The following is a 12,160-nucleotide window of genomic DNA, read 5'->3' as shown; positions in this document are numbered from 1 at the left end:
TAAACATGCCTGGATAGGGCTCTGAAAGTCACTCCTGAGCAGCATTGAATGTTAGAGCACTGAGTTGTGGGTCCCTTGAAGTAGGCCCTGCTTATTTACCCTGTCAGTCAGTCTTGGCTGATGGTAGTAAGTGAACGCAGCTGACTTAGGAACAAGCCACTTCGGCACCGAATTTAAGCTCTGGTAGTGTTCGTACACGCTGCCACCATCCAGCAGGCATGCGGGATTGAGTAAGGCTGCGTGGGTCTATACTTTGGATATCAGATATGATTGGAGAAGGATATTTTGTTTGACCCAATGTTCATAAGATAGGAAAATAATAACTTAGGAAGTAATATATTTATCCAAATGATAGAGCATTTATTTGAACTTTATTATGCAATTAAAGCAAACTGTGTATTCATCTTTATAAAGTAATCTTGCAAGTTACTACAATGAATAAAAGCTTAATAAGTACTTGTCACAACAGCCTGCTATGGGTTAAGATGTCTACGTAGAACTGAAATAGAGACAGTACAGTAACTGTTTCAGGCCACTTAGTACCTGGAAGCCATAACTGAATAAATAGACTCTCCCACAGTGTGCCAAAGTACCAGTTTACACTGACATATTTTAAATCAAAGACTTCCAAGTGTGGCTTAATTTTTTATTATGTATAGATATTCTGAACTAGTAAGCAAGTTTTAATAATACTTTATAGTTTAGTCCAAACTGTATTCATGTAAAATACTTTTTATATGATAAATTTTAGTTTATTTAATTATACTTTAAAAACTAGTTTAATATAGTTAACTCAGTAATAATTATCTAATTCAAACACTACTACAAAAACAAGGCAATTCCATTTTTGTGGTTTGTACAGACACGTTTCAGGGTCTTGGAGCCAATGATTTTGCTCATCCATAAGACATTTCCTTGAATTCAGAGGTCAAAGGTACTCTTGCCTGAGTGACATGTATTTTTTCTTTGTAGGGCTATTCTGGTAGTTCCTCAGTATATACAAAAAGGAACTGGGTAAAACGTGGTTAACAGCTAGATCTCCACATCCACGTTTGTTTCATGAGCCAGGAATAATGACAACAGCCCTTTGCGCACATTAAGAAGCTCCTCTTCTTGCTGTGGCCAAGAAAAAGAAAGTTACATTTTAAATGCCCATTGTCAAACCAAGTAACATAGGGAAAAAATGAAGCTATCATCAGGGACTGGTTTTGGAAGCACCCCTCCTATAAAGCCACCGTGTAGTGGTGTTCATTCTGGCCCGTCCCCCAGGGCCTGGTCCTGGGTATGGACACAGCCCTGGTCATCACTGATCTTCCAGATGCCCGACTGAGAGAAGACCATCAGTCTTTTCAATCCCAAGTTCATGGAATTTGGATTTAATATTTAAAAGAAAATACTAAACTAAGTGTCGTCTAGAAAACAATTTCAACAAGGATCAATCTAGCCAGTCTGTTTCAAGCTAAACATCCTGATCTTCAACTATTTCAGTGCGTTGAGCTTCTATTGAAATTAAGGACATTGATAGGTCCCGTATACAAAGGGCAGAGCCCGGGTGTACACGGAAACACCTGTGCCTTTGGGAAACCGCCAAAGACACACCCTCAGGGCGGTGCCTTCCAACCCCACACAGCTGTACTTTTCCTCCCAGAAAGCACTGCTGCTCTGCTAGACCTTAGGAAAATCAACTAATTTTATCCCCAAATCTATGTAAACAAAGTCTTGTCCGAGTGCACAATAATTCTCTTCGGGCACCCTGACACCCTTCTCCTTGAGAAGGTGGTGCTTAGCCATGGTACAAAGAAATCATTCTTCTAGAGAACTGTTCAATTGGCAAATTGATAGTCTTTTTTTATTTCTTATGAGGGACTATTTAAATCACCCCTATTATTTTACCATAAACATGCTCCCATTAGTTTAATTTGAATAACAAATCACTGAGCTAAAACTGCCTCCTCTCAATCCAAAAAGAAACAAAACCTGTGAAAGAACTTCCCATTAAAAGAAAGAAAGCATGATTGATGATTCCATTTGAAAAACCCAGACTGGACAATTGGTTTACCATTTCCTTAAGAAGCCTGTCTTGTAGAATTTTCATGTTTTCTTTCATGAAACACATCTGTAAAATAAATATATATATTGCCCCATGAAATTTACTATAAAATTTTCACGGTGAAGATACAGACTCACCAATACTGAGAGAAATGACATGAAAATAGGAAATGCGCACCTCAGACGCACAAATGGTTTCTTCCTGATCGATGGTGAAGACGTTTGTGTCCAGTGAGGCTTTCAGAAGGTGAAGCCTGAAAGTGAAGCAGTGAGACGTTACCTTTGTATTTACCAGGAATTCAAGTTAAATTGCTCTAGTTCATGTAATTTAAAAATCTTAAGTAATATAAAGTTGTTAACTTGAAATATATAGATTCCAGTCATGAAAGATATCATACTAACCTCTCCTGTTCATTTTTTTGATAGGCGATGAGCTTCTGAACTGTCTTTTCCCAAAAGTCCTAAATTTTAATACAAAACTAGTTATACTTTAACATGATTAAAAACGCAAACTTAACCGTAGAATTTACTATATTCCTCTTATTTCTAATTTAAATAAATAAGTGGGCTACGTGCTAAGAATATTCCAGATGTCATAAACTTGTTAAGATAAAAATACTGAAGGTGAAATTTCTCGTGAGTTCTCCCTTGTTGCCATAGGCATCCATCCTACACTGGAGTCTGCAACGGAAGTGCGTTTATATGAAACCGATCTGTATGGAGGCTCTAAAAGCAGAAGGTCTCTAGAGGTTTTCCTATGTGTAACTCTTTAAAAATGAGGTTTTAAAATTATTTTTAAATTCTCAAAAGCACAAACCGCAAATTCCTTCTCCAAATCTTTTAAAGTCTGTGAATCTTTTTCAAAATTCTTCAACTCTTCTATGATGCTGAGCTGGAATTTATCAAGTTTTTGGACCCTATTAAACAAAATGAGTTTATTTTTAAAAGCACAGCACTCAGCAAATTGTGTTCAGAAGAGATTTGATTACATACCTATATTCCTGAATGTGATGGTTCATTGTTTTCAGATGCTGTTGAGCTGCTTTCCAAGACTGCTTAGTGAAATAATCCATCAATTTTTGGTGGATCTGAAAAATACTCATTCTTACAAAATAAATAATCTAAAGACTATATTAAGAACAAAGCCTTTTCCGTGAAATGTAAAGGACTAAGAATGTAGAGAAGGGAAAAATTAAGAACTCAGTGATTGAAACCAAAGTGTACTAAGCAAGCTCAGAGCAGGCTTTGACTGAGAGCTGAAATGGTAACTATTTTCATAAGGACACCACACTCTACGATACTTTTTAAAAATGCTAGTGATTACAGTTCTCTTCAGGAACACAGCCTCAAAGTCAAAGTCAGAATTACTTACTATCATTTTCCACAAAAACATATTTCATTCACACCTAGCAGATGCGTAACAATACAGGCAAAAGTAGGTTTGCAGTTGTTCATATGGAAAATAACACAAGAATACACTATTTCTCTCACAACTCTAACCCTATTTTTGCCCCACCCTGTACAGGAACCCGGGCCCCTCTCCTCAGACTAGGCCAACCCTGGCCAAACCAAACACGCCCACACCGGAGCCTCAGGAACTGAGGACGCCTGAGTGCAGGGCTTCTTAGACACGGGCAGATGGGCTTCTCTGGCTCAGGCCGCTTGCCTTTCAGTTCCCTCCCTAGCGGTATCCTCCATGAGATCAAAAAGAAAAAAAATCACAGGAGAGTCAAAATATTAAATTAAAAAGGAAAATAGGACAAAGAGAAGAACCTGTAGAAAAAGAAAGAGGGATAATGCACAGACTGTGGAAGAGAAACTCATGAAATGTGAGGTTCTCACCAGTACGTGAGGGGAGTTGAGTTCATGAATGGGTGTTTTGTTGCCAAAATATCAAACAAGTGGATAGTCTGGCAGAAAGTATGGTATATTATCACATTACTTGGTATAATTTAAATAACTCACATTAAATTTCTTCTTAAATTCTGCATTAAACTGCTCACACATCACGCCTACATCTGAAGTTTCAGTTCCCCAGTTTTTCCCGGAAGAAGAGTCATTTGTTGATAATGAAGATGTACTTTTAGACACTAAAAAATGAAGACAATCATCCAAAATTAAAATACTCATTTTTATGAACTTATCCTTACTTGTCATGAGGCTGAGAACAAAATCTTATTTTCAGGTTCTATGTGTAATCTAAGGATTATGAAATCAAAGGCACAGACAACATTTTTTAATTTAAAAATAGTTGAATTATAAAAAACCTTTTGGGTATTAAAGCAGTAATGGTAACATGAAAACGGAACATTTTTAGGTTATTTTTAACTGGTTTTAGCTACTTTCATGGTATTAACTCAAGTATTTAATAATACACTAATTTCTGAGTAAGTTCATAATCTAGTACCACAACCTGCACGAGGTCACCAGTGACAGAAAGATGAAGGACATTTATGAATGAAAAGAGCCCCGCTGCATCATTCACACCAAATCAACTTTGTGACAAAGCATCCTCCTCCTTGGGTCTAACCCAAGTGTCTTCACAAAGGGATTTGTTTGGTGGATGGAGTCGTTCGAGATCTAAGAAACTGCCTTCCCAAATAATTGCATTTTGACACATGCATTTGTTATACCTACTTTTGTGATCTGAATCTTCAATTTTAGCCAGTTTTTGGGGAAGCAAGTCTGCTCTCCCTTCCTGGTCCTCTTCCAATCTTATTTCGTCAGGATTAATTAGATTATCTTCTATGTACATTCGTTTGCGACAAAGATGGTGTGTCGGGCCTTAGGAACAGTTAAATAATAATGCTATAATCTTGATTAAAATATAAAATATGTTCTTTTATTTAAAAAGCATTTATTTAATTATTTATATCGTTTTAGACAACTGTGCATTAAAATCTATAGTTCCTCATTTTCATTTTGACATTAACTAACTTGAACAATTTAGTGTGGCTTAAAACACACAACTCCTTTAGGCGAAAAGTCAGCGCATCCCAGCGAGTAACTGAAAAATGAAGCAATGCTGTGAGCACCAACCAGATCCGTGAGCAGAGCCCGCAGGCAGATCGCACCCTGTCTTCTCTCCTCCTTCACTGGACGTGGACAATGGAGATGCTGAGTGAGTCTCCTAAAATACACATCAAAAATTGAAGGAAAAATACCATAAGTACTCTTGGACTCACCTTTGACCATCTTTCTCAAGCCCTAAAGTCAGTACATTGCAAACGCTGTCAATTCTTTTTTCAGACTGTTCTGTTTCTCTGCCTCCCTTTTCATCTTTGACACTACTGGGTAGTAACCTCAATTCTTTGGTAAATCTCAGTCTTAAGTTTCAGTAACACTTTTCAGCTAGCTTTTGTGTGACTACCCCTGCTTTTCAATTCTTCCTCACTAGGGTTTTGATTTCTTTGAGTCAGAAAATGGGGAACTGTAGAAAATGAAAGTCTAAACTCTTCTTTCAAGCTGTATCTTTAAGACATCTTTTTTCATCTAACCTTATGTTTTACTGTTTTGGCATACAGGTTTCTTTCTTCCACTCAAAGTAGCTCTTTTCCCATTTCATAACAATGTGTGTCCACTCCAGTCCCCCTCCTTTACTTAAATTACTGTCCTTTGTCCACTTAGTCTATAGGTGCCCACCCTTCCACTCGGGCTGGGCTGGACCCTGCCCTCTCCGTACTATGAGATACTCTTAACTTTCTGTGTTTTACAGATTATTAAAATATTTTGTTGTTAGAGTGATAGACCTTTGTCAGTGACAAAAAGCTCAACCAATTTCCTGTATAATCATGAAGCCAGAAAGTCCTAGTTACAAATATGTAAGGAGGTGGTTCACAGCTGTATTCCTACTCTGTTTAAGACCTTGCTACTTACCATTTAAAAAATTTCAGCTCTTTTCTGTGATCAAATTATCCTACATATTTTAAACAACACATTTATGGATAATAACAGTTGGAAATATTAAAATATTATGATAATTATTACAGGCCAGGAATCGATTCTTATCAGACCATCTTAATTTAAAGAAAGTTTGATGCTATGCTATCATAGTATCTCCCTTTTGCTTTGTATATAATTTTAATTGATAATTGGAGGTTTAATTTCCATGAACAGTTTTTTCTGAACTGTAACTGCTTACATCTGAATAGCTAATGCAATTTGTGGGTTTTTTAAAAAGTACCATAGAATTTACATTTTTTTCTATTTACAATAGTGTTATTCTTAATAGGAGTATACCTGGACTATGAATAAACAAGACATAGAGAAATCCAAAGAAAGTAAAAAAATTAAAGCCTCCCAAAATTAAACTGAAACTACTTAAATTTTGAGGGACCAGTTCCTTTACTGCTAAAATTCAACACCTATTCAAAACTGAAAAGAAAAAGAAAAGCCCGTAGACAACTAGAACATTAATTTGATACCAAGCATCTACCAAAAAACCAGGGCTAAGCTTGTCTGATCTTATGGTATCTATTTCACATTTTGCCAGAGGTCATAGTCACCTCAACCATAAAGAGACTGGAGAGTATAAAGAGTGGAACGGAATGCAGAATTATTGTGAATAACAGGTTATAACTGTCTGCATGTTCAAAATCCAGGAAAATCTAGGCAGGCAATTCTGGTAGCATTGTCAAGGTTGTGGGAGATACAAAATATCAGTAGTGTTTTTCCAGAAAAGCAAAAAGTAAACCCAGAAAACAGGTTTTTTAAGTTTTTCTTTTCAATACAGTAAAAAGGAAACCCATAAAACACTTTGGGATTAATCTAACAAGTAGTGTAATTTTCTCTGTGGAAGATTTGGTACAATTTTGTTGGAAATAAGACCAAAAAGTAGAGAGAAAAACGAAATATGTGGATGAGAAAGCTCGATATCAATACTGTCGAAATGGCAATTATTTCCTTAGACAAACTAGTGTTAAAATTTGTGTGGACAAGTAAAGGGCCAAGAGAACTTGTAAGTAAAAGAGCAAGACCGGGTGAGGTGAGGTGGGGAGACTCCCGGAAGTGTGAAGCCTACACTAGTTAAAGCACCAATGTAGTATATTGGGGTTTTACTGGCCAGTATCAGAGCAGACCTAGTGGTTTCCACGGCTGTAACCAAACCAACATTATAAATGATGCCAGAGGAAGGGGGATGCCAAGCATGATGTTGCACTAATTCACTCTCCATATGCAAAGAGAAAGCTGGGGAAACATCTTTGTATACAGAGGTTAGTACACATTAAGATAACTTACTATGAAAATATTTGAGTATTTATAATGCATCAGGTAGCATGCTTACATAATAAGCCTATTTAATTTTTCACAGCCCCATTTTACAGATGGGAAAACTGAGATGCAGAGGGAATCAACAACTTGTAAAATGTTACACAGGCAGCAAATAGTGGGGCCAGGATTAAATGTAGTGGTGTCTGACCCACATCTTTTTCAGCTGTGTCCAGTTATAGTGAATTCTGTTATCTTGGCGAGCAGTTCTGTAACTTTGTCACTACTGCAAAATTCTCCAAATTAAGCCATCAATACAACCCAAGCAAAAACAGGTGGGGCAATTATAAATTGGTACCAAAGTATGCACAACTTAAAAAAAAATTCAATACAAATCTACTCCTTGGAGACGTTATATTTTTACATATCTCTCTCACTTTAACCCATAATTCATTCCTAATTCTAATATCTTTTTTAAAGACTTGTGAGCCTACCTACATATTTTATTAAGAAATGGTACATATAACAACACATAAATTTTTCAATATATTGAATTTAACATTCATACCATTCACCTACTAGTTTCAAAGTTCCTTACAAAACTCTAAAGCAAATGCTATAGTCCTACTGTTTTCAACTACAGTTCTTATCAATTTGCTCTGTCAACCTGTGACTTACAACCCTATAGGCTGCAGACTTGAGTTAGGGTAAAATCCAAAAGCAGTGCTGGTTTCAAGCCGATTCACATCTAGAAAGTGAGCGATGCGGTTTGATGTGCAAACACACGCAGCACCTCACGAGAAGCCACCGTCCCCTCACAGGGCTCCCGCTGGCACCCCGTGTTCTCAGACCACCCCCTCCTCGTGCACAGCAGCGGCAGCCAGTCTCTGGGGTTCCCTGGGGCTGTTTACTGGTGAGTAGGTCCCTCCTCTCCAGACCAGACACAAAACCTTAAGCTACGTAGATAAGCAATATGCACTTGATTAGAGAAAATGATTTGCCCTCCTCAAATATATCTGATAAAGGAAAAATACAATCTTACCGAAGAGAGGGATTGTGGAATGGGTGAGTAACTTTCTCTTACACACAGTAAATTTTTTTCACTGTTTTTCGGTAACTCGATTGGATCTCCAACACCATATTTACTGTTTAAGGACTCGGGTGGTAAGGTTTTCACATTAGGTGATAGAGCTTTTGTTATGCAGCCATGATCCTGAGTGAAATCCTGGTCTGTTACTTCCTCTTCACCTGTATTCCTCACAAAACACACAAAAAACAGAGATGGCAGGGGTTACTGATGTCTGCTTTAGAAGTGGTGTGATTTATCAAATCCTCAGGTCTGACTATATTTAAAAAGGATAAACTTTCACTACTAAGTCAAGACCAAATTATGTTTAAAATATTGTGTGAGACTTAAAAATATTAAAATGACTCCATTTAAAATGTAATTGTAACTATAAGAACATTCAAAACATTTTCAAACAAAACCATCTGTAGTGTGAGCTGCGCTGTACTGAGCAAGCTGAGTATTCCACTGTCACAACCGGTGCTGTCACGTAGCAAAGTCTCAGGGCGTTGGTTGCAAAGGCTCAGGAAATCATTTGCTCTAATCGCTTCATGTATAGATGAGGAAATTCATGACTAATAAATCTTAATGTAAATGAATTTTCAGACAGTTTTCATATCAAATCAAGGCATGTGCACCTGTCTTTGAGTATGGGCTTGTCTCAGATGACTGTGGTACCAAGCACAACTAAAATATTCTAGAAAAGAATAGCTACTTTAGAGGAAGTATATGTGTTAACTCGTGTAAGTCTTGAATGTTAACTGAAATTATGGAAACTTAGAAATGCTCTACAACAGGGGTGTGAAACTAATTTTCACCGGGGCCACATCAGCCTAGCGATTGCCTTCAAAGGGCCGAATGTAACTTTAGGACCGTGTACATGTAACTGCTCCTTAACAGTTAAGCGAGAGCTCGGCGCTGCCTCAGGGTAGAAACAAGGTGCCGGGTGGATAAAACAAGGTGGAGGGCCGGGTTCGGCCCGCAGGCCTGGTGTCTGCCACCTGTGCTCTACAACACCCTCAAAAGGAACTGACAGATGGAACAAGTGCAAATTTCAGTGTCATAGCAGCACTGTTCCCAAATCTACTTAGCAAAGACCAAGTTCTGAGCATTAATTAAAACAAAATTTTGACTACCTACAATCTTAATTCATCCCTCCAAATTAGCCTTCAAATTATATTTTCATATAGAATTACAATAAAAATTATTAAATATTCAACTAAAGAATAAAAAGGTACTGACATCTCATTACTTCTATAGACGGTGAACTCCCGGATGAGGATACAGGAGACGAGTCAAGGCCATTCTCTCTTCCCGTGTCTTCTGGAAGAGGTGCGCCTGCCCTCTCTTTTGAAACATCCTTCTGTGTCTCGGTGGAGAAAGCGTCCTGCTCTTGCTTTGGCAGTGTCACAGTTTTGCTTCTGGAATAGGTATTCTCCTCCTAAATGTATTGATAACTTTCAAATTATACTAGAATAGCAGTGGTTTACACTTGGGCACATAAAACAATTTAAATTACATCGAAGTATTTATTAAATGTCTTCTGTTACTACATATGAGCATGGCAGGCACACAACATGAGCGGTGAAAGACTAACATGCTGGAAACTCACAAGAAGTATAATACATACGCTATACTACGAATATCACATGAGATACAAGCCAACACTGAGGGTTCAAAGGAGATGACATTCTGTTTAGGGGAAGCAGAGAGAGGGCTCTGGGTTCTCTGGCTCAGGGTCCGGAAAGGAGAGTGGCGAGAGGCGCGCACCAACAGGGGTGGCAAGAGGTTCCAACGAGGGGGTACAGAGGGTTAATGATTTAAACTCAGAACGGCGTGGTGTCCAGAGACCTACCTTTAGTGCCAGACTCTCTGGGTTCAAACCTTTGTTTCACCATTTCCTACCTGTGCCGACCTTGGGCAAGTTTCTTCATCTCTGAGCCTCAATTTTCTCATTTGTAAAATGAGACGTCAATAATAGCACAGTCACCTGCAATACTTATGAGCTTTTAAAAAGTCAAATCTGTAAGGTACAGATGCGCCTTGATTAACAGTGAAGTAGGGTCCCGATAAACCCAATGTAAGTTGACAATATGGTTTAGTCAAAAATGCATTTACTGCGTCTAACCTACTGAACTTCACTAGTCTACCTTAACTGTGTTCCGAACCAAACATCCAAAAGACACTGGCCACACAGTGCACTGCAGTGTGGACCGCTGACCCTGGTGACCATGTGCCTGCTGGACGCTGCGGCTCGCTGCCACTGTCCGCCTCATGGGAAAGGTATCGCACCACATTTTGCTAGCCTGGGAAAATACCAAAATTCAAAACTGGAAGAATGGCCTCTACTGAATGTGTATTGCATTCGCACCATCATAAAGTCGAATTTTAAGTTGAATCATTGTAAGCTGAGGACTGTCTGCACTTAAGATAGTACCTGGCACGTTATTAACACTATTATTTTTTAAACTTCGTTAAGAAAAGCTTTCAAGCACAGGTGGGTAGGGTTCAAGGACCGCTCGCTGTCTGTGCTTAGAGCAGTGTGTGTGAGAACTCAATCCCGTATTTTCACTTTCAGCCAAGAGAGATCCACAGTTTCCTAACAGTCTGCACTTTCTGGAAGCATAATTTTGGAAAGATCCATTACTTCTCTAATTCAAGGATATTATTATTATTTTTTTATTAAAGGTTTTATTTATTTACTTTTAGAGGGGGAAGGAGGATGGAAGAGAGGGAGAGAAACATCGATGTGTGAGAGATACATTGATCGGTTGCCCCTTGCACACCCTCAACTGGGGACCTGGCCTGCAACCCAGGCATGTGCCCTGACTGGGAACCGGCGACCTTCTGGTTTGCAGGCTGGCATTCAATCCACTGAGACACACCAGCCAGGAAAAAAAGGATATTTTCTTGAAGTTATAATTCTACTGGAGTCAAACATCGGTTTTATAACAGGAATGCCAACTTATTACAAATTTTAACATTATATTGCCTAAGGATCAATTTTTAGAATTTTATAAGTTTTCCAATAGAGGGTTAAATCTTAAAAAGAAGTGAAAAGATAAATTTAACATTTTTATAAAGATATATTTTATATTCAGTATTTATATTTCAGTATTTTAGAAATTACTCTGAATTGTTTCTATTTACCTTTACTAGCACTTTCTCTTTCAATAACTGTGAAACTTCTTGTTCACATTCTGATTCCGAATTCGAGAGATCTTTATAATTTATTTTGGTATTTGCTGCTCTTCGTGGATGTCTGGTTCTCCCATCTGGAATGATCTCATCTGCCTTTTTGGTGATGTTTTTCTTGGGTATCTTTGGGAAAAAAATTTCCTGAATGTTATATCAATATTTGAGATACAAGTACAAGTTATTTGCTCTAAAATTGAAACTGTGATAACACCTACATAAACTTTCTAGAAATAAAAAGATTCATGAAATATTTTTAAAATGACTGGAGAGACAGTTTTTAAAAAATGGTATATACCAGAATATTACTTAGCCATAAAAAAAAAAGAAATCTTGCCATTTGCAACATGGATAAACCTAGAGATTATGTTAAGCGAAGTAAGTTGGACAGAGAAAAACAAATACTGTATGATTTCTATTATATGTGGAATCTCAGAAACAAAACAGAACAGCAAGCAGCTCATACAGAGAACAAACTGATGGTTGCCAAAGGCGAGGGAATTAAAAGGCACAAACTTCCAGTTACACATTTTTTAAAAAGGACTGGATTTTATATTTCCGTTCCAAATATCTTCTCTATCACCTTTTTATCCCTGTCATTAAAGCTTTGAGAGTCCTAATGTATAAAAAGAGGAGAGAGAG

General features: G+C 37.7%; 1 protein-coding gene across 1 annotated transcript in view; it reads right to left on the bottom strand.

Moving 5' to 3' along the window:
* Window positions 1-364: 364 nt before the first annotated feature.
* The window catches only part of SYCP2 (synaptonemal complex protein 2), a 49,509-nt gene continuing 37,713 nt past the window's right edge, over window positions 365-12,160 (bottom strand). Inside the window, exons 31-42 of the mRNA XM_045195040.2 lie at window positions 11,474-11,644; window positions 9,566-9,764; window positions 8,300-8,505; window positions 5,089-5,179; window positions 4,687-4,833; window positions 4,015-4,139; window positions 3,043-3,137; window positions 2,867-2,966; window positions 2,452-2,510; window positions 2,228-2,303; window positions 2,060-2,116; window positions 365-1,116 (exon numbers count right to left, since the gene is read on the bottom strand). Of these exons, the coding sequence (XP_045050975.2) occupies window positions 1,033-1,116; window positions 2,060-2,116; window positions 2,228-2,303; window positions 2,452-2,510; window positions 2,867-2,966; window positions 3,043-3,137; window positions 4,015-4,139; window positions 4,687-4,833; window positions 5,089-5,179; window positions 8,300-8,505; window positions 9,566-9,764; window positions 11,474-11,644 (1,410 nt within the window). The 3' untranslated portion in view covers window positions 365-1,032. The remainder of the gene's footprint in view (window positions 1,117-2,059; window positions 2,117-2,227; window positions 2,304-2,451; window positions 2,511-2,866; window positions 2,967-3,042; window positions 3,138-4,014; window positions 4,140-4,686; window positions 4,834-5,088; window positions 5,180-8,299; window positions 8,506-9,565; window positions 9,765-11,473; window positions 11,645-12,160) is intronic.

Source organism: Desmodus rotundus, chromosome 6 (assembly GCF_022682495.2).
Source record: "Desmodus rotundus isolate HL8 chromosome 6, HLdesRot8A.1, whole genome shotgun sequence".
Taxonomy (NCBI): Eukaryota; Metazoa; Chordata; class Mammalia; order Chiroptera; family Phyllostomidae; genus Desmodus; species Desmodus rotundus.
This window is presented reverse-complemented; position numbering and strand designations above follow the sequence as displayed.